This window comes from Miscanthus floridulus, chromosome 10 (genome assembly GCF_019320115.1).
Source record: "Miscanthus floridulus cultivar M001 chromosome 10, ASM1932011v1, whole genome shotgun sequence".
NCBI lineage: Eukaryota > Viridiplantae > Streptophyta > Magnoliopsida > Poales > Poaceae > Miscanthus > Miscanthus floridulus.
In genome coordinates this window covers 140,023,932-140,045,194 of record NC_089589.1, presented here as the reverse complement: position 1 = coordinate 140,045,194, position 21,263 = coordinate 140,023,932, and the positions used below count along the sequence as shown (strand labels likewise).

At 50.1% G+C, this 21,263-nt stretch overlaps 1 protein-coding gene, 1 long non-coding RNA gene and 1 pseudogene across 2 annotated transcripts; 2 read left to right on the top strand and 1 right to left on the bottom strand.

The window, feature by feature from the left end:
• The first annotated feature begins 1,406 nt into the window (after positions 1–1,406).
• Positions 1,407–4,140, top strand: LOC136487368 (uncharacterized). The gene is made up of 3 exons (XR_010767232.1): positions 1,407–1,859; positions 2,763–3,380; positions 3,806–4,140. It is a non-coding gene; the product is annotated as an uncharacterized lncRNA (long non-coding RNA).
• A 920-nt stretch (positions 4,141–5,060) lies between these two features.
• Positions 5,061–6,878, top strand: LOC136489823 (uncharacterized). Its single transcript, XM_066486360.1, has one exon. The coding sequence runs from the start codon at positions 5,061–5,063 to the stop codon at positions 6,876–6,878; it is 1,818 nt and encodes a 605-aa protein (XP_066342457.1).
• Positions 6,879–12,013: 5,135 nt separating this feature from the next.
• LOC136489821 (probable cysteine protease RD19D) lies at positions 12,014–16,440 on the bottom strand (annotated as a pseudogene).
• Positions 16,441–21,263: the final 4,823 nt, after the last annotated feature.

Below are 21,263 nucleotides of genomic sequence, written 5' to 3'. Positions count from 1 at the left end.
ATGTCACGGGCCGGGCATCTACTCACGTACTAGCATGACTCCGTTCCAGCAGAAGACCTATTACAGAATCCAAATTTAAAATAGATCTCCAATATCATCTGCCTGTCTCCAATATCATCTGCCTGTTCGGTTGGCTGGTTCGTATCGTTGCTGGTTCGTGAAGAAATACTGCTGGCTGGTTTGTGTGAGAGAAAAATACTGTTCCGGCTGAAAATTTACGATTGTTTACGACAAGTCACAGCCAAACGAACAGGCTGCATACCTATAGCCTCCAATAAACTACCTATATGCAATATCCATTTTGGGTACCATGAGAGGCATAACCAAAATCTGAGTATCCTCTCTCCTGAAGAATCCATTTGTAGAAAGAGTTGGGTTTTTTTATCTTGTGGTTGAAGAAGACAAAAAAAAAATATTAAATCATTTATCTATAGCACTACCAAAGAATAAATGATCTTATATTATCGGAGAAGACAGTCTACTTGTATTAAGAGGACAGTCTAACCTCGGAAGCGGGCCCATCTCTTCTCTGAGGCATACTCTCTACTTGTGAAAGCGAAGGTCCGGATTCATCTTTTATTTCATTTTGTTTCCTCGTGGGTGGGTGATGAAAGCGATGCGGAGCGCTTCCCACATTGCAGCCTATCAAGTGCGATGCCAGAATTAGAGGTGGAGTCTACATATTTTTCTCGAGACTTTTCTCTATGTATCGTTATAAAAGATCGTAATCTCTGTATTTCTAAAAAAATTTAGCGGTCTTCAGCGTCACTACTCTAACTTTTTCATACCACTTCCGTCAGTTTGAGCTCTAACGTCGTCAAACTGCAGGTGTGAAAAGACGAAAATGCCCTTAAGTTCAAATATGTTATTAAATTTTTTTGAGCATCTTAACGACTTCAAATGAAAAAACTCAAAACTAGAAAGTTGTAGATCTCGTCGAGATCTATAATTTTCATATAAAAATTATTTTTATTTAATTCCGTAAAAAAATATGATTTGATATGATTAATATTAAATGAAAAAAAAATTATATGAAAATTATAGATCTCGACGAGATCTACAACTTTCTAGTTTTGAGTTTTTTCATTTAAAGTCGTTAAGATACTCAAAAAATTAATAACATATTTAAACTTAAGAGCATTTTCGTTTTTTCACACCTGCAGTTTGACGTTGTTAGTCCAAACTGAAGGAAGTGGCATGGAGGACACGAAAAAGTTAAAGTTATGGCGCTGAAGACCGCTGAATTATTTCAAAAATACACAGAGAATTACGATCTTTTATAATGACAGATAAAGAAAAGTCTCGTTTTTCTTGGCATCGCTCTACCATTGTGGAGGGCCTAAGAGGAAACTGGACTCGTGCACACCTGCCTTCGGTCTGCCTCACTGCCCTGCCTCCCTCCCTGACCCACGAACCCACCGGCTTCCTCAACCGTCCTATAAGAAAAAAAAAGCGACTCCACGCGACTCGCCCCTCCGCCGAGCGCCCCAGAGGCCGCCGCCGCCGCCGCTGAGGGCACCAGACGCGGACGCGGACGCGGGAAACGGCGCCCTCCTCTCCGCTGCCTCCTCCTCCTGCAGCTGCGAGCCCACCTCTCCGCTGTCTCCTCATCCTCCTGTGGCGACGGCGGCGGCGGGTACATCGGCGTGAGCCCAGCCCTACTCGACGGCAGCAACCCGGGCGCACCTCTCTCTCAGATCCGCCCTCGCCCGCTTGGCACTCGAGGCTGCCGCCGGACCGTCCCGCCCTGGCCCGACGAGTAGCAGGCGAGGCCCTGCAACGAGTGCGGGTAGGAACCCGCTGGGTGCCACCACCTAGCTCGATCTGCTCCACGGCCTTGCAAGAGAGCAGCCGATAAGGTTAGTTGTCGAACGTCGGCGTTACTTGATGCTACCGCTTACCTCAAGCACCCATGTACGCCACCATCTCAGCTGATGAAAGTTGCCTTGTGCCTTTTGCTGTCAAAGCAAACCTGTGTAAAACACTGAAATAGTAGCTGCAATGCGTGATTCTGTTTATGTCTCTATTCTTAATTCATAGGAAATTATACGTGTATATTTACAAGTGCAGAGTAATCCAAAGTTTCCAATCGGGCCATTAGCTTTGTTGGTTTAGTTGCTTGGTGGTTTCTGTTGCTTTTTGTTGCCTGACCCATTTGGATAACCATTTTGTTTGCCTTGCTGCGGGATGAAACACACATACTGTTTTTGAAAATAATTATTATGTTTTAGATTTTTTTAGTTCGGGATTGGAATGCTGTTGCCAAACATGCGGCATTTTTATATGGACGGGAGTGAATGATTATCTTTTTTTTTTAGCATGATCTTGTAATTTGGCTATCGTCTGCAACAACTGTTATTATTATTTGTTGCCTTCAGATAGCTAATTAAGATTTTTCCCTACTTTGTAGTCACAGAGAGCCTTCGTTTGTACCATGATTCTTACCTTGGTCAGTGGCTTTGGTGATAAAGTGCTAAGATGGATTACGAAGGCACATGGGGTTCAGAGTTTTAAGTTTTCAGTTTTAAAAAATGTAATATATGAAGTCTGATTTTTGCAGTACTCATATATTCTCTAATATAAACAGTTTTCAGTTGTACACAATGTAATATATGCAGTTTCAGTTGGATATGCAGTTTGAGTGGAGCATTGGTTGCATTTTGCAAAGATTTTGACTGGGAGACCTTTATTCCCTGGAAAAAAATGTGGAACACCAATGACTGATCTCTTTGGCACACTGTTGACAGATACTATTTTTGCAGGTATGATATTAGTATTCATGAAAATATTGGCATGTTCATCTACAGATTTGAAATGAGAAAGCAATGAGGTACCTGAGCAGCATGAGGAAACAGTAGCACTAAACCAGGAGCTCTCTGATTATTACAAGCTGCTGGCTGTTCTGGGACTGTACTCATTGAATCCAATCTCTGCACTTGGATGTGATTCAAATGTGTTCGGTAATTACCTCTCACTGCCCCGTCTTGGAGTCTGGCTTGCTGAAACTTCAGTGCGAATGCGCCTAATGGCTGTTCTGGTGGATGGATATTGGGGATTGAGGGGTGGCACTTTGGCTGGCCCAATCCATGGGCACACCCAGCACGGAGATTCTATGTTTCAGCAGTTTATGAATGTTGTGCCGGGAGTGCTTGCCATTGATTGAGATGGCCAGGAGCTGGGTGCTACAAGGGGAATTGTAGGATGTATTTGCGGAGTTCGTTATCTTTGGTGGCCAGTGAAAGTGGAATCTTTGTGGCAGGAAGGCTACCTTATTCAATCTGGTATGCTTTTGGTTCTTACTCTCACCGAGTCGGCATCAAGTTCAGGCCCAGATGATCACCATCGACAACAAGCACATCAAGCTCAAGATTTGGGACACGGTCGGTGCCCTCTTACTCTCTACCTCTACTACTTTCTTTGGTTCTTACACTGCCGTTTAGATACTTCAGGTCACCATAGGATCTACCACTACCAATTAAGGAAACATAATTGCTTCAAGTCTGGTTGAAATTTATGATGTCCAATTGGTGTGGCATAAAGTTGTTTTGGGTATCTGTAGTTCAAGATGAAAACATTGTATCTTGCTGAGCTCTGAAGCTACAATATGGCGGATATTCTTTTTGTTCTTTATCAGTGTGCCCCACCCCACTGAAATTATCGGATTGTTAGCGTGCTAAACTATGGGCCCGTTTTGTCGATTTAAGTCATCCTTTGTGCCATGCCGTAATGTTAATAATATGGAATACCTACGTAGCCACATGCCTCATTATCTGACCTGATTGCGCTGTCTTTTAACATTGTACAGGCTGGTAAAGAATAATTCAGATCTGTAACTAGATACATACCACAGAGGCGCTGCTGGTGCTCTTTTGGTTTATGATATCATGAATGTCAGAGAAGTAACTTTTCTAAAATGGCATAATTGGATAAACTTTTTGATATAATTTTGAGGGGGAGGTGTTCTTGATGCTAAAAGAGATAGAGGAAGATATATTTTTACTTTTTAGTGTCCAAGGATTAGCAGACAAAGCATTTTTCTGGAAACTAGAAATTCTCTGATAGTGAAATGCCATTTGCCCATCAGGAAACTTGTCCTGCTCCCCAAAACATTTTGCTTGCTTGTAATATGTATCTTGTTACTGCCACATGATTATGATCTCATACATCTTTTGTCAAATTTGCAGTCTTGTGGAATTGCCTGAATGACTTTTAAGAGATTCAGTTTATTTATGTCAGGTGTTTATAGACTATGTAAATCATTACATTATTACATGATATCCACGAATATGTCTGTTATGACCGGTCGGTCATATGCACGAAGGCAGAAGCCCATTAGTGGCTAGTTAGGCGCAAGGCCCATTAGTATTTTCATTATTTGCTATATATAGCTATTGTAAGGAATTGAAACAATTAAGCAAGAGCAATCAATCTGCTCGGCTTCCCTTAGGGAGCCGGGAGACTTCATAACAGCCCTAGCCTCCTCCTCCTTCCTCTAGATCGAGAACACGGCGCCCCAGCGCCGCTCCCGTTCCCGTCCTCCGATCCACCATCCCTACAACCTCCGAACCTTAGCTGGTAGGATCCGCAATCCTATCAATTTGGTATCAGCGATCACAGGTGCGATGCCGGGACACCCACCAGCCTCCACCATGCCGCCGCCGCTGCCCCCATCCATAGGCACGGGGGCACCCCCGCAGCCGCCACTTCCCGCGACGCAGCCCCTTCCCTCCACCACGCAGCTGCTGCCTTCGACGACGTCCGCGATCGTGGTCACCTCGGGGGCGGTCGCCCCATCTGCGACACCGCAGGGCCCCGTCATGACGCCCGCTGAACTGACGGCGGCCGTTCTCGAGATCGGCCAAGCCATTGCGGGCATCCGCTCGTTCCTCGCGGGGCCGTACGCGACCCAGCCGCAGCCTCAGCCCTACTACTACCAGCCATACCAGCAGGCATAGCTGGTCCTGCCGGCGCCGCAGCCAACGTACCAGCAGGCCCTGCCGGCGCCGTCTCCGCCACCGCAGCCGGCGGCCGCTACAGCTGCCGTCTCCTACCAGTATGGCATGCCCTACGATGGGTCGGCTTCCTCGACACACCAGGCCGTGCATCCGCCCCCGTCCACTGGAGTACCGATCACACAGATCGCGTTTCCCCGGTCACCGTCGCAGCTGCCGAGTTGGATCACGGGCCTGTCAGAGGTGTCGGTGTCACCCGTCTACACTACAGCGCGTTCCCAGCCCTCCGTGCCACCCCTGCTCTACACGGGCTTAGGCGTCACGCATGGGGGCGTTCCAGCGTCCGGCGTCCTGTACGGGGGTGCCGACGGCACTCTATTCCATGGGGGTACTCTGCAGTCGTCGGCGACGTCGGCCACGGTGCCAGCAGCTCCTACAGGGGGATCCTCTAATGACGGACCTCCGCCAGCGCCGCCCAGGTTCTATAAGCTGGAATTCCACACGTACGACGGTTCCGTGGATCCCTTGAATTGGCTCAACCAGTGTGAGCAATTCTTCAGGGGCCAGCGTACGCTAGCATCTGACCGTACCTGGCTCGCCTCCTATCACCTGAAGGGCGAGGCGCAGACCTGGTACCACGCCCTGGAGCAAGATGAAGGGATGCCGCCGTGGGAGCGTTTTCGGGACCTCTGTCGCCTACGCTTCGGACCACCACTACGGGGTAGCCGCTTGGCTGAGCTAGGCCGGCTGCCCTTCACCACGACGGTGCAGGACTTCGCCGCGCGCTTCCAGGCCTTGGCATGCCACGCCCCAGGAGTTTCTACACTACAGCGTGCCGAGCTCTTCATGGGCGGCCTGCCAGAGCATATCCGGGCCGACGTGGAGATGCGAGAGCCCCAAGACCTCCAAACGGCCATGCACTATGCGCGGGCGTTCGAGCGACGGGCAGCAGCCATGCAGGCGCTACCCCCTGCGCGCGGTGCACGGCCGCCCCCGCGACCAGTACTACCTGGCCGCGCCGCCGCAGGTCTTCCAACGTCGGGAGGCCAAGGGGCCGCTGCGGCCAACGTGCCGCCTGAGGGTCGCTTGTTCCGCCGCCTGACACCAGCAGAGCAGGCGGAGCGCCGACGCCGGGGGCTCTGCTTCAATTGTGACGAGACCTACGCCCCCGGTCACGTATGCCACCGACTCCTCTACATCGCCGTCGACGACTGCATCGTGGATGAGGCGGCGTCGGGCGAGGACGGTGCCGCGGTTGCTGCGGTACAGGCGGAGGAGCCGACCGCCCAGGAGCAGCCAGATGCTAACGCCTTCGTCGTCTCCTTGCATGCCTTGGCAGGTATCACGACAGAGAACACGATGTTACTACCGGTGGAGGTGAACGGGGAGCGCCTGGTGGCCCTTCTCGACACTGGCTCTACCCATAACTTCCTTCGGGGCGATGCTATGCGCCGCTTGGGTCTCTCTCCTATGGGGGGCGACCAGTTGCGGGTTACGGTGGCCAACGGCGACCGCCTACGATGCGAAGGGATCGCCTGCGCGGTCCCCATTTGCATTGAGGGCGAGGACTTCCTCATCACCTGCATCGGCCTCGACCTTGGCAGTTTTGACCTCATCCTCGGCTACGACTACCTGAAGACACTCGGTCCGATCTTGTTGGACTTGGCGGCCAAGACGATGTCGTTCTCCCGCCACGACCGCCGTATCCTCTGGACGGGCATGGGCGGGATTGATGGGACTGTCCAGGCAGTGGCTGTCTCCAATGACAATCAACAGCCGCTGTTGGACCGCCTCCTACAGCAGCACGGCACCATCTTCGACGAGCCGCGCGGTCTTCCACCGGCATGGCCGTACGACCACCGCATTCACCTGCTACCCGACACGGCGCCGGTGGCCGTCCGACCGTACCGCTACCCCCAGCTCTAGAAGGACGAGCTGGAACGTCAGTGCGAGGCCATGCTCGCCCAAGGCATCATCCGTCCGAGCACTTCGTCGTTTTCGGCCCCAGTGCTCCTCATCCACAAGGCGGACAAGTCCTGGCGCTTCTGCATCGACTACCGCGCCCTCAACGCCAAGACCTCGAAGGACAAGTTCCCCATCCCGGTGGTGGATGAGTTGCTGGATGAGCTACACGGGGCTCGCTTCTTCACCAAGCTCGATCTGCGCTCGGGCTATCACCAGGTGCGGATGCACGCCGACGACATCGCCAAAACGGCGTTCCGCACCCACCACGGCCACTACGAGTTCCTGGTGATGCCGTTCGGCCTCTCCAACGCACCGGCCACGTTCCAGGCGCTGATGAACGACGTCCTTCGCCCGTATCTGCGACGGTTTGTGCTGGTCTTTTTTGACGATATTCTGATCTACAGTTCGTCCTGGGCGGAACACCTTCAGCACATCGCCATCGTCCTCAGCGAGCTTCGGGCGCATCATCTCCACCTTAAGCGCTCCAAGTGCTCGTTCGGGGCGACGTCTGTGGCTTACTTGGGCCACGTGATTTCCAAGGACGGCGTCGCTATGGATGCCGACAAGGTGGCGGCCGTCGTAGCCTAGCCAGCGCCGCGCTCCGTCAGGGGCCTTCGGGGCTTTCTAGGCCTAGCGGGCTATTACCGAAAATTCATTAGGGAATTTGGCCTCATCGCCGCGCCCCTAACGCGTCTCTTGCGGCGAGACGCGTTCACCTGGGACGCCGAGGTCGACGAGGCCTTCCAGGCGCTCAAGCACGCCCTCACCACGGGGCCCGTCCTCCAGATGCCTGATTTCGACAAATTTTTCATAGTGGACTGCGACGCATCAGGCGCGGGTTTCGGCGCCGTCCTGCACCAGGCCGCCGGCCCCCTCGCTTTCTTCAGCCGGCCGTTCGCCGCACGACATCTCAAGCTGGCGGCCTATGAGCGGGAGCTAATCGGTCTTGTGCAGGCGGTGCGACACTGGCATCCATATTTATGGGGGCGTCATTTTCTAATTCGCACTGACCATTACAGTTTGAAGTATCTATTGGATCAGCGTCTCTCCACCGTTCCCCAGCACCAGTGGATCAGCAAGTTGTTCGGCTTCGACTTCACCGTCGAATACAGGCCGGGTCGCCTCAACACCGTCGCTGACGCTCTCTCTCGCCGTGACGCTGATCCGGACAGCGAGGCTGGCGCAGCCTTTTGTGCTCGCTCGGGACCCTCGTTTGCCTTCGTCGACGACATCCGCCGCGCCACCATCACAGCAGCGGACGCGCAGCAGCTTCGCGCGCGTCTGGAGGCCGGCGACCTGCCAGGTCCCTGGCGCATGGAGGAGGGCCTGCTGCTCCATGGCAGCCGGCTGTACGTCCCCGACCACGACGACCTGCGTCACCAGGCGCTCTCCCTGGCTCACTCGACGGGCCACGAGGGTGTCCAGAAGACCCTCCATCGTCTACGCGCCGACTTCTACATTCCAGGAGACCGCGCGCTTGTCCATGACTGGGTGCGCAATTGTACGACGTGCCAGCGCAACAAGACGGAGACATTGCAGCCGGCGGGTCTGCTGCAGCCGCTGGAGGTGCCGTCCCAGGTGTGGGCGGATATCTCCATGGATTTCATCGAGGGCCTCCCAAAGGTGGGCGGCAAGTCGGTCATTCTCACGGTGGTCGACCGCTTCTCCAAGTACGCGCATTTTATAGCGCTCGGCCACCCCTACACCGCTGCCTCTGTCGCACGGGCCTTCTTCGACAACATCGTTCGGTTGCACGGGTTTCCGGCGTCCATCGTCAGTGACCGGGACCCCGTGTTTACTGGAAACGTGTGGCACGACTTGTTCCGGATGGCGGGCGTCAAGCTGCGCATGAGTACGGCTTTTCACCCTCAAACTGATGGCCAATCTGAGGTGGTGAACAAGGTCATCGCCATGTACCTGTGGTGCGTCACAGGGGATCGGCCTCGGGCGTGGGTCGATTGGCTTGCTTGGGCGGAATACTGTTACAACACTGCGTTCCATACCGCCCTGCGGGCCACCCCGTTCCAGGTCATCTACGGCCGTCTTCCGCCGCCGATCCTGCCTTACAAGCCCGGGACGGCTCAGACGGTTGCGGCTGACACTCTTCTACGCAGCCGTGATGAGATTCTCGCCGAGGTTCGTCAGCGTCTACTTCAAGCCCAGCAGCTGTCCAAGAAATACTACGACGCCGGCCACCGTGACGTGGAGTTCGCGGTGGGCGACTGGGTGTGGCTGCGTCTGTTGCACAGGACTGCTCAGTCTCTTGATCCACGGGCGAAGCACAAGTTGGGACCACGCTATGCAAGGCCGTTCCAGGTGCAGGAGCGCATCGGCCGTGTCACCTATCGTCTACAGCTTCCAGAGGGCGCCCGCATCCACGACGTCTTTCATGTGGGGTTGCTCAAGCGTCACCGCGGCGATACTCCAACGACATCAGCAGCACTCCCTCCAGTCCTCGATGGGCGTCTGCTCCTAGCGCCGGCACGTGCCCTCCGGGCGGAACAGCGCCGGGGCATCTGGCGCGTCCTTGTTGAGTGGCGTGGGTTGCCCGCAGACGATGCAACTTGGGAGCCTCTCCAGGAATTCCGTGCGCAGTTTCCAGACTTCCAGCTCGAGGACGAGCTGTTTCAGCAGGCGGGGAGAGATGTTATGACCGGTCGGTCATATGCACGAAGGCAGAAGCCCATTAGTGGCTAGTTAGGCGCAAGGCCCATTAGTATTTTCATTATTTGCTATGTATAGCTATTGTAAGGAATTGAAACAATTAAGCAAGAGCAATCAATCTGCTCGGCTTCCCTTAGGGAGCCGGGAGACTTCATAACAGCCCTAGCCTCCTCCTCCTTCCTCTAGATCGAGAACACGGCGCCCCAGCGCCGTTCCCGTTCCCGTCCTCCGATCCACCATCCCTACAACCTCCGAACCTTAGCTGGTAGGATCCGCAATCCTATCAATGTCATATGTGGGTACTCCGTGTTTCGGCAAATATGCGTCTTGCATAGCTAGGGAAGCTGGGAAGGAGGTATCATAACACTTCTCTCCTGGTGCTAATTAAATCCCATGATCAAATATAATGGTATTCCATGATATCCACGAATTTGTACAGAGCTGTGGGTGTAAAGCAACCTCACAATAATTTGTGACTATGCACAGGTTAAAATAATTGTCAGAAAGGAATCACTTGGGGATGCGACTTCACTAGACCTGTATGCATTGTCGCCAAAACTGGAGTTAGACTATATCAACCACTGGTTAGCATCTTAGGTGTCCTGTCTGTTGTTCGACATTTACTTCGATGAGATCTCAAAGATATACTTACATGTAGTTTCTTTTCTATACCTTTTTGCGTAGAAAAAATCGAGGCTCTCTCGTAACAACGCACGGGCTTGCTCCGGCCGGAACGAATCTACATATCGTGGTCAACCACAAGTGTGCTATACTGCTATGGAAATTGGGCTTTGCCAATATATTTTGAGACATTTATGTAATTAGGAAACAAATCAGTCTTCCTCATTTGTCTCTATAAATTTTGAACCTATTTATGTGACACCGAGTTAAATTTGCCGTCTATCTAATGCATCCATCCGATAGCCGACTCTATTGACCATATCAGCTTTCTTTCAGAAGAACCAAAATGCCCCTGTGTATAGCACGCGCCTTGTCTCCTACCAATGCTGGCGACACGTGGAGTCGCGGTTTCGCGCACGCCTCCCCTTCTCCCCGACGCTTCCTTTTCTTCTAAACCTAGATCTATGGATGTTCTAAACCTAGATCTATGGATGTTGGAGGAGACAGGGATGGGCGGAGGAGGCATCGGTTGACGACATCCTGGAGCTCGCGGAGGCCTCTTGCGGCGGACATGGCGCGGCCTCGCCCAAAGATGACCGATCGTGGCGCGCGGGACACGGCGGGGCGGCCTCGCCCGCCAGCGTTAGCGCTCGCTCGCGGTGCAACCGTCACGGCAGGGCGGCCTCGGACGGAGGTGGCAGCGAGACGCCTAGAGATGGCCTTTCCCGCCAGCACTGGTGCCCAGCTGCGGCGTGGAGGACATGGTGGTGCGGGCTCGCCCGCCAGTGCTCCGGCAATGCCGCGACGTGACGGGGCTTCGGCCAGCCTGCGCGGCCCGCACGCACAGGCCGCAGCCTCGCCTGTCCGCGCCCGAAACAAGGGTATTCATGTCATTTTGCCATCCACTTGACACCGTTACTGGTCCGAATGAACGACAATGCTATTTACGGAAGAAAATTTCAACTTTGTGCTAGGTAAAAAAGTTTAAATTTTCTAATGCCAAATAAGAAAGACTGATTTGCTCAATTATTATAGTATGCGTGGTCAATCTATTTAAATATTGGTCATCAATACTGCGTTATCAGGATGAGTAAGCAAAAACGAAATGCTTGCAGAGTTGTAAGTGGTCACAAGTGGTTTCACTAGAAAGAACGACTCCAAGTTTCAAATAAAAGGAACGACTTCACGACTCACGAGAAGACGTTGGTTCACGGCATAAAAAAAAACAAAAAGACGTTGGCTCACTCCAGCACGACAGCTCTCTCTTTTTTTTTTTTTTTGAGCAGAACTCCAGCACGACAGTCAACAGATCATTCGGTGCCGGGCTCCTTCGTGGGCCTGGCGCCCTGGACTGCATTCCTTGGTCGTCAGTTAAGTTAGGCCCAGCCAAAGAGTCGAACACTTCCGGGCCAAGCGGTTCATCTAACGGACAGTGGGCCGATCCAGCCAGATGCCGTTGCTCCACTCCAACTCCGCTCCTATGTACCGACGCAACACAGCTCCGTAACCCTAACCTAAACTAAACCACCATTCCATTCCTCTCAGCCGCCGCCGTCCGCTGTTTAAGCGGAGAAAATTACACCAAACAATGCACTTCGTAATTATAGGACTTCAATCATCGACTTCGTTAAAATGACCCTTGAAACATTAGCTTCTTATTTTAGATGATATTTGACGTATTTCTTAACTTTGTTAATCAAAATATGGTGTATGAGCCACACACTACCACCGGCAGACAATACCATGCCACGTCCGGAACCTTCGTGTCACGAGTACACCCATGGCGGCCGGCCGCGGTGGATTGGGTTGGTTCACGGCGCCGGCGCCACGGCGACGGCGGAGACCATGCTGTCGATGCCGCAGACGTTGCTGTCGCGGCAGAGGCGGTAGTACCCTTGCTCCCCCCACTGCTTCCCCCACGAGTTCTTGATGATCCAGTAGGGGCGGTAGCCGAGCCGCAGCGCCGCGAAGCCACGTGCGCCGTAGCCGACGAGGAGCACGTCGTGGTTGACCCATGCGCGCGGGTAGAGGAGCGGGCACGATACCCCGCCCACGTACGTCTGCATGAACGCCACATTGAGCCCCACCACGAGGGGCCCGCGCCGGACCAGCGCCGCGCGGATCTAGGCCTCGTCGCCGGCCGGCACGTCGGTGAAGTTGGCCACGCGGATGGCGGCCTGGGCCCGGCGCGCCCATGTACGGGTACGCGCGCTGCTCCATCAGCCCGCCGGACTTCATCAGGTACGCGTACGCGTTGGTCATCAGCCCGTCGGCATAGCCGTTGTTGCACTCGTTCTGCGCCACCGCGCTGCACTGGAACATACAAACCAAACCAGCATGCTCTAATAATCCTTCATCGAACTGGACGAATTCATTCCAAGTGGGAAGACATCGAGAGAGCGCAGTGATGCACGTACGGTGTGGTCGCAGTCGACCAGCTGCTACTCGCTGAGGTCGAGGAGCTTCCCTGTGGCGAGGAAGTTGGTGCCTTCCACCGCGCCTGTCGTGGTGAACGCCCAGCACGACCCACACGCGCCCTGCATCTTGACGCCGGTGACGGCGCCCTTGTCGCGCCAGTCGAAGCTGGCGGGCAGCCGCGCCACCTCCTCCTGCGAGGCCGGCGGGGCGGCCGGCGCGCCACTCATCACGATCCGCTGGACGTCCCCGCCGGCGCGCATGCCTGTGAGGCGCGCCTCGAACTCCTCCCGCGTGAGGTCGGAGAAGGGCGTGACCCCGTGGCGCGCGGTCAAGTCCAGTGCCTGGTGCGCCGCCGCGCGGGCCAGGTTGGCCGCGAACACGCGCAACCGACCCGCGTACTCCTCGGGCCCGGAGTACCGCCGCCCGTGCCGCCTCACGAACGCCGCGAACTGCGCCTCCGGGAGCAGCCCCGGGCCTGCGCCGGCGCGGGAACGACCATCCGTCACCTGCCGGATGAATCCGCCGTCGGCGGCGGACGCGCCGGCGAGTGGTAGGAGCAGGATGAGGACGACGGCAAGCTGGGAAGCCAAAATACATGTATTTTGATTAACAAAGTGAAGAAATACGTCAAATGTCATCTAAAACAAGACGGCCAACGTTTCGAGAGTCATTTTAACGAAGTCGAAGATTAGAGTCCTATAATTACGAAACGTATTGTTTGGTGTCCTATAATTGCAAATTTATCTCTCCTGGTGTATCTGATTTACTGGCCATGATATTCGGTCTGCTTTGATTAACGGCTTGTTCGGCTGCCCACATTCAGCTAGCCAGTCAGTTTTTTTTTTTTCTAGCCGGAGCAGTATTTTTCTCTCATAAAAAACCGACAGCTACAGTGTTTCTAGCTGTTACAGTGCGAACTTAATGCCAGCCGAACAGCTTCTAAACTTCGAAGAAACTTTCTAGACAAATTGTTTGTACTTTGAAGAAAACTATCTGACAAATTCTGTCCTGTTAGTGCGTACTTGAGCGGCAAATTTAATACCAGGTAAAATAATCTGTGTTCAGTATTCCCGTTCATTAATTTTAGTCATGTAGTGCATATGTATGCGGCACATGCTGGCTGGATTTGCTCACTTGTAAAACTCATAAACTTCTATTATCTGCACTAGCACATGCCTGCTTTCTTCTAGTAGTGTTTTTTTTTTCAATTCATTGTGGTAATAAGATATCACTATGGAAGTTTGATGCTTTTAGGCATGTATTATCGTGAGGCTGTTAGGGGTCTACAGATCGTTTATTATGTTCAGGTGTTCTTGCTTCCAACAGGAAGAGTGTGTAAAATTTGTATGTTAAATAGTTTGAAGGCAAGGCTCTTCACTAGAATGCAGTTATGGTTAATCAATACATATTTCCAGTGTGAAAATGAAAATTTCTCGGCTGGTTTATTGAATCTATATGAACTACTACCTCTGTTTTTTCTAATGTAGTTCAACGCAAAACGTCTTCACACTCATACATATGAACTACTCCCTCTGTTGAACTACGCAGTAGGTGTTGGGAGTTCAACCCCTCTTCTGTCGCTGCCCCTGCCTACTGGACTGAATGTTGCCAGCAGCGGCATCACGGATTTTAAGCTCCCGGAAGCCTGTGCCTAATCCGCACCGCTGCAGATGGTAGCCTCTAGTTCATCCGTACTGCAAGGAATCCAATAAACTGTGTTCTTGAAAGTTCAGATGATTTTTTCCTTTGCATTTTTTTATTCATATATGAATTTATCAGAGCCACTTCAAGCTATTATTTAGTGCTTTATCTTTGCAAGATACTGGGCAGTTTGACACATTTGGAGCTGACCTTTCTGACAGCTAAATGTGAGTGCAGGACATGGGAACTCAGGGATATACTGCAAATCTGCAGTGTCCTTCTCTTGCCACGATATTGGTTTACATGCAGTCCTGATGAAAGTGAAAGATCTCTGGAAGAAACCGTAGCTAGAGAATGTGCATGATTCCAGCCACGAGGCCACTGCCAGGACTAGAGCATCAACATTTACTTTGAGCAGCACCATATCTTGAGGAGGATGTGCATTTTCAATATTAGTTTCAATTTCAATTGTGCATTTAGCATGTAATGATAATGATATTAATGGTGAAAGCAATTTTTGCCATCTGTGTTCAAAATCTCTTCTGAGTTCTGAAAATGATATGTATGCAGTGAATTTTCATGAAATTCCATCATCATGCGTCTTTTGATCTATCTGATTTACTTGCCATGATATGCGATCTGCTTTGTTTGAACTTTGAAGAAACTCTCTGGACAAATTCTGTCCTGTTAGTGTGCGCGTCAAGTTCATTACCAGGTAAAATTATCTGTGTTCAGTGTCCCTGTTCACTAATTTTAGCCATCTAGTGCATATGTATGTGGCACATTCTGGCTGGATTTGCTCAGTTGTAAAACACATGAACTTCTATTATCTGCACTAGCACATGCCTGTTGCTTTCTTCTAGTAATTTTCCCCCCCAATTCATTATGGTAATAGGATGTCACTATGGAAGTTTGATGCTTTTAGGAATTCTATCGTGACTCATGAGGCTGTTAGGGGTGTTCAGATATGTTTATTATGTTCTAGTGTTCTTGCTTCCAACAGGATGAATGTGTAAAATTTTTTTATGTTAAATAGTAGTTTGAAGGCAAGGCCACTAGAATGCAGTTATGGTTAATCAAAACATAATTCCGGTGTGAAAATGAAAATTTCTCTGCTGGTTTATTGAATCTATATGAACTACTCCCTCTGTTTTTTTAATGTCTGAGTATGATGCTGTAGTTGAACGCAAAACGTCTTCACACTCATACATATGAACACTCCCTTGAACTACACCGTAGGTGTTGGGAATTCAACCCCTCTTCTGCACCGCTGCTGATGGTAGCCTCTAGTTCATCCGTAGTGCATGGATTCCAATAAACGGTGTTCTTGAAAGTTCAAATGATTCTTTCCTTTGCATTTTTTTTATTCATATGAACGTATCAGAGCCACTTCAAGTTATAAGAGGGTGTTTGGCACGCCTCCTAGCCGTTTTGAAGCAAAATAGTTTCAGCTCCTCTGTTTTTTATTAAAAGGAGCTCCTACATGAAAATGTTTGGCAGGGCTCTTTCGAAGGAGCCAGAGCCGGGGAGGAGCCCTGCCAAATAGACCCTTATTACTGCTTTATCTTTGCAAGATACTGGGCAGTTTGACACATTTATAGCTGACCTTTCTGAGAGCTAAATGTGAGTGCAGGACATGGGAACACATGGATATACTGCAAGTCTGCAATGCCCTTCTCTTGCCACGATATTGGTTTCCATGCAGTCCTGAAAGTGAAAGATCTCTGAAAGAAACCGTAGCTAGAGCATCAACATTTACTTTGCGATAATGATACTGCACAGGCGTCCATGCCCGTCCAGACGCAACCCCCACACGTGGCTCCATCTTCTTAAAAAAAATTCCCACTCCTTATCCGCTCATCCCGTGACCCCCGAGGCCACGACGCAACGACTTCGAGCACTGAGCACTGGTGCCCCGAGCGCCGAGGCCGAGCTGCCCGAGAGGCACCCCGCTGGCCGCTGCCCCACGCCCCTGCCTAGGCCTAGCGCTCGTCACCGAGCCGGGCTGCACGTGTCGCCACGTGGCCGAGCCGCGGTGTGGCCACCCATCTATCGGCCCCCTTCCCCACCGCTCGCCCGTCTCACGCCGTGCTGTGCCTACCTCCACCCTGATGTGCCTTTCCCCCACCGCGGAGAACCGAGCGTGCTGGCTAACGCAGTTCCCTATCAAGTAGACCATGGTCGTTGGCGATGCCGCGTTTCAAGTGCTTCAAGCGTTTTAAACTTATGTTTCAAGTGTTTTATCCGGATGTTCCAAAAGTAGATCTGTGATGTTGCATATGTTGCATGACAATATACGCCTGTTGCAAGCCTATGTTTCAAGTGATTCAGATGTTTCAGACGTATATTTCAAGTGTTCTATCTGGATGTTGCATATGTTGCTATGGCTCTATCCGCATGTTTCAAGCCTATATTTCATACTTATGTTGCAAGTGTTTATCTGGACGTTGCAAAAGTAGATCTGGATATTGCATATGTTGTTATGCCTATACACGTATGTTTCAAGTGTTTCATCTGTTTCAGACGTACGTTGCAAATGTGTTCATCTGGATGTTTCAAAAGTAGATCGGGGTGTTGCACGTTGCGGCCGGTGGCTATCGCTGCTGCTGGGGCGCAGCCGCAGGTCAACCCACGTGGGTTTCCCGTGCGGGGCGTGGGTCCTGCGACGGACATGGGCACTGGTGCTGGGGCATGATGCGGACACGGAGCATGGGGCAGGATGCGGGCACGGAAGCTACATAGATGCGGGAGTCATGTCCGGACGTTCAGGCGCTAGGCCTGCCGTTTACTTTGAGCAGCAACAGATCTAGAATAGGATATGCATTTTCAATATTTGTTTCGATTTCAATTGTGCATTCAGCATGTAATGATAACGATATTAATGGTAAAAGCACTTTTTGCCATCTGTGTTCAAAATCTCTTCTGAGCTCTTAAAAATGATATGTATCCAGTGACTTCGTGAAATTTGAAGATGCGTGGTTTATAAGAGCAACTCTAGAAGCATCTATAAATTTCAATTTCTGTATCGATCACTATTTGGAGTGGTTGTCCTCGGCCAGTGAGGTGATCTTTGCTATGCGAGGCCTCATGGCATGATCTGCTCCTCTACAGTAGATTGGGATTTATAGCTGGCACTCTTCCATCATGATTGTCTATGGGTCATGGCTTCTATATTCTCTTGGAGTTTTTTGTGCACAGCTCCGTGGCTTCAAACTTGTCTTGCCTCTCTCGGATTCCCTTTGGGCGGAGATTTGATTATCATCCTGTAGAGTGTTTTCATGGTTAGGAGTATCCTAAACTGGAACTTTTTTAGTGGCCGCAAGTGGTTTCACTAAATTGGTTATAAAGAAAAAAGAAGTGGTTTCACTGAAAAGAAACAAGTATAGTTTCACTTCCTCGAGAAACGTTGGTTTGACCAATGTGAATGGAAAATTACAGCACGATATGTTGGGCTCCTTCTTGGGCCCGGGTTCCATACCTGGGTCGTCAATTAAGTTGGGCCCAGCCCAAAGAGTTTATGACTTGCAGCCCAAGCTGTTCACCGATTCCAGCCAGATTCTGTTGTTCCACTGCAGGCCTCCAGCTCCTCTATTTATACCGACGCAATGGAACTCCCTAAGGGCGCGTTCGTTTTGGCCTGGAACGGCCCGGATTGCGGCCTGATCCGCCCGGATCGAATAGGCCCAGTTCGAAGCTAGGCTAGATCAAGAATGACCGTTCGGTTAGATACGGCTCGGAATGCAAACCGGTCAATCCGGGCCTTCCCCCCCCCCCCCTCTTTGGCCCGGAACAGAGACGAACCCTCCTACGTCCAGAACCTATCCTGGCGATGGCGCGGCACGCGACTCGCGATTCGCGACAGTGCGGCATGAGGCGACGGCGCGGGACATCGCGAGGGGACACGACGGCGCGACACAAGGCGACGACGACCGCTTCCCATCGAACGTCTGCGCTCTGCGCCGCCTTCTCGCCGGTAACGCATCGCCCTCATCTTCCTTGCCCCCTTCTCTCCCCGGCGCTTGGGTTCTTGCTAGGGTTCTCGTCGGCGCTAGGTGAATGAATGGCTTGCTCGCCCGGTCGGTCTGGTCTTGCGAAGAAAGGCGCCACTCTTTGCCAACCATGCACTATTTGATGCTTTGGGAGAGCTTTATGATGGTAGGTTCACTTTCTATAGTTGCAAACAGTGCCAATCAATATATTCTTTCTGCTTCTCACTTTAGTATTTGTTTGTTTCTATCTTGCTGCTCTATATTATCATGTGAGTCACTTGACTTGTCTAGTAGTCTTTGATCAAGTATTTTTATAGAGGTGATGACTAAGCAACAATGTGCTAGTTACAGTAATGCTTTTTTACTAGTGCTGATGACTAAGCAACAATATGCTAGTTTTATAGAGTTAGGTTATATGCTTCTTCTCATCTGTACTGTCATGAGTTTTCTTCAGTTCTGCACTACTAGTTGATCTGTAGGATATTTCCCCCCCCCCCAAATAACTCCTTCTAGTTATCATCACTATATTGGTTCTCTTTATACTTGAATTTCATCTTAGGAAAGACCACTTTCTATAGCTATTTCCTTATTATCGTGTAGGTCATTTGGCTGAAGGTACTTACAATCTCACTTCCCTTAGAGCCACCACAAGAGGAAGCACCACTTCCACAAATTCATGATGTAGATGACTTGGACAACATTGAGGTTCATGAGGTACTAGATGAAGATGATTCAATCACTGAGATGCAAACAAGTGAGGTTGTAGCTGTTGAAAGAAGTGGACAATGAGATTCTCTGTCACGAGATGAAGAAAATGAGGTCGTAGATGTTGAAAGAAGCGGGCAGCGAAGAACTACTACTACATCAAGCAAAAAAACATGAAAATGAAGAAAAGAGGCCTAAGAAGGGTGAAAGGATTGAAGAAATGATGGGGAGATACCTAGACATGAGGACTAAGCAAGTACAAGATGAGTCTGTAGATCTAGCAAAAGAAAAGGAGGTTGCTCAAGCTAATGACTTCTCTATCAAAAGGTGTATATAGGTTCTGAGCACAGTGGAAGTGATAAAAGGAAGAAAAGGCAAAGGCATTTGCTGTCTTCATCAAGAGCAAAGAAAATAGAGAGGCCTTCCTAAGTGGCTGTGAACTAGATCGAGAAGCAACTTTGGTTTAGCTCAAAAATGCGATGGTATAACAGGTCAGTCTACTTAATTGCTGAAAACTTGATGTTTTCCTTCTATTTGACTACAAGAGTCCTTTAGTCACTGGAAAACTTTGAGTTCTCTAGGCCTGGTCAGTCACATAACCTTAGGTACCTTTGGAGGAGCAGTGCTATTGTTGGTTCTTGAATTCATGTACTAGAGAATCTCTGTTGGCTGTGTTCTGTGTCTTGCAGACTAAATTTTTAGTTTATGTGTTGGCTCCTTTCTTAATTTCTTGCAGACTAAATTGAGCTTCTTCTTTGTTTTAAAGGTTTGTGAGTTGTTATTATCCATTGTTTTTAAGAAGAAAGGTAGGACCTCTTTAGCCTTGCAATTCATTCGTTGGGTTTAGTAGGGTCTGCAGCTTGGTCATTTGTTTCTGTACCTTTAGTTTTCTGAAGCTATACAATAGTGTTGCTACTCTGGTTCAAAACATGCTGCGTTAAACAGCTTGGTTCAGTATATGACCGTACTATTTATATTTATTAAAGTCAAACATCAGTTTGAAACATATTTGGATACTCAGCTCATTGTAAATCCTTGATCACTTTTCAACAAGAACTGTAGTATTTAGAAGAGCACAACTAGCAGACAAGGCCTACTTGGCTATTTTTTAGTAGATAGGTGCAGTACTGTTCATTCAGTCCCTTGATGAAGTGTAGACTTAAACAAAAGACTGATCTCACTTGGTTGTGTGTGCGTGACCTAAACAATTGTACTTTTTCTCTGTGCACATAGAATATCTTCAGTTTTGTTCTATTTGCATTTGAAAAATGAAGAGCCAACACATGTAAGTTGCATTGATAACTGCATGTCATTCTAACTGTCCCAGTAGGAAATGCATTTCAGAATCAAATTCCAAGCTGTCCCATTTCATAAATGCATTGTATTTTTTTTTTCACGACCGTGCCGTAGCATGTTTTTCATTAAGATGGAGAATTATATGTATTTTTGTCATCTATACACATTTCTTATTTTTACCAAACTAGTAGTTTGTTTGCACCCGTTCTCACCTCTTTCCATTGGTCGACGATTGCTATATCATAATGTCCAACATTTCCGTTTTAGGTTTTGGAGAACCTAAGGATACTGAGGCAGTACAAGGTGCCCAGAACGTTTGTGTTTCTATCAAGTTGCTGCGTAGAACCCTTGCATTTTAAACATTTAGAGATCTAATAGAAGATTTGTGCCAGATGTGATCTTGTGGAAACAAGAGATTACTACAAGATACAACAAGTAGAAGGCCCCTTTCAAAGTTTCAATACCATTGATCCTATAAATTCTTGGGAACTATCGACTGTAACTGTTGTAAGAATATGTTGCTGTTGATGCACTTTTGTATTCCTTATCACTCGAATTTACGCTGGTTGCAGACTTGCAGCTGCCTCTGATGCACTTTTGTCAGTTAAACATCTGGATATGTATACGCATCAGATTCTCAGCCCTGGATTCATCCCTGGCTAATCGAACAATCAAATAGGAGCAAGGGGATTGGTTCTGCTAGGGAATTAAACCTACCCAGAGAATGAGTGACAGCAAGGGGATCAACTAATTCTAGGCCTGAATTGATTCTTCTCTTGGATTGGTTCCCTAGCTGCTGAACGAGGCCTAACCCTAAACTAAACCACCATTCCATTCCTCTCCAGCCGCCGCCGCCATCTGCTAATCCAGATCCAGATTCCGCATCAGGGCGTCCCCGTGGACATGTCCTGCTCCCGCCGCCCACGATCGATGCTCCCAGAGTTGGCCTGCCGTGGGGAAGCAATTCGTCGAACAGCTGCTGCGCGAGAGGTTGCTAGGCCTGAGCCTCGAC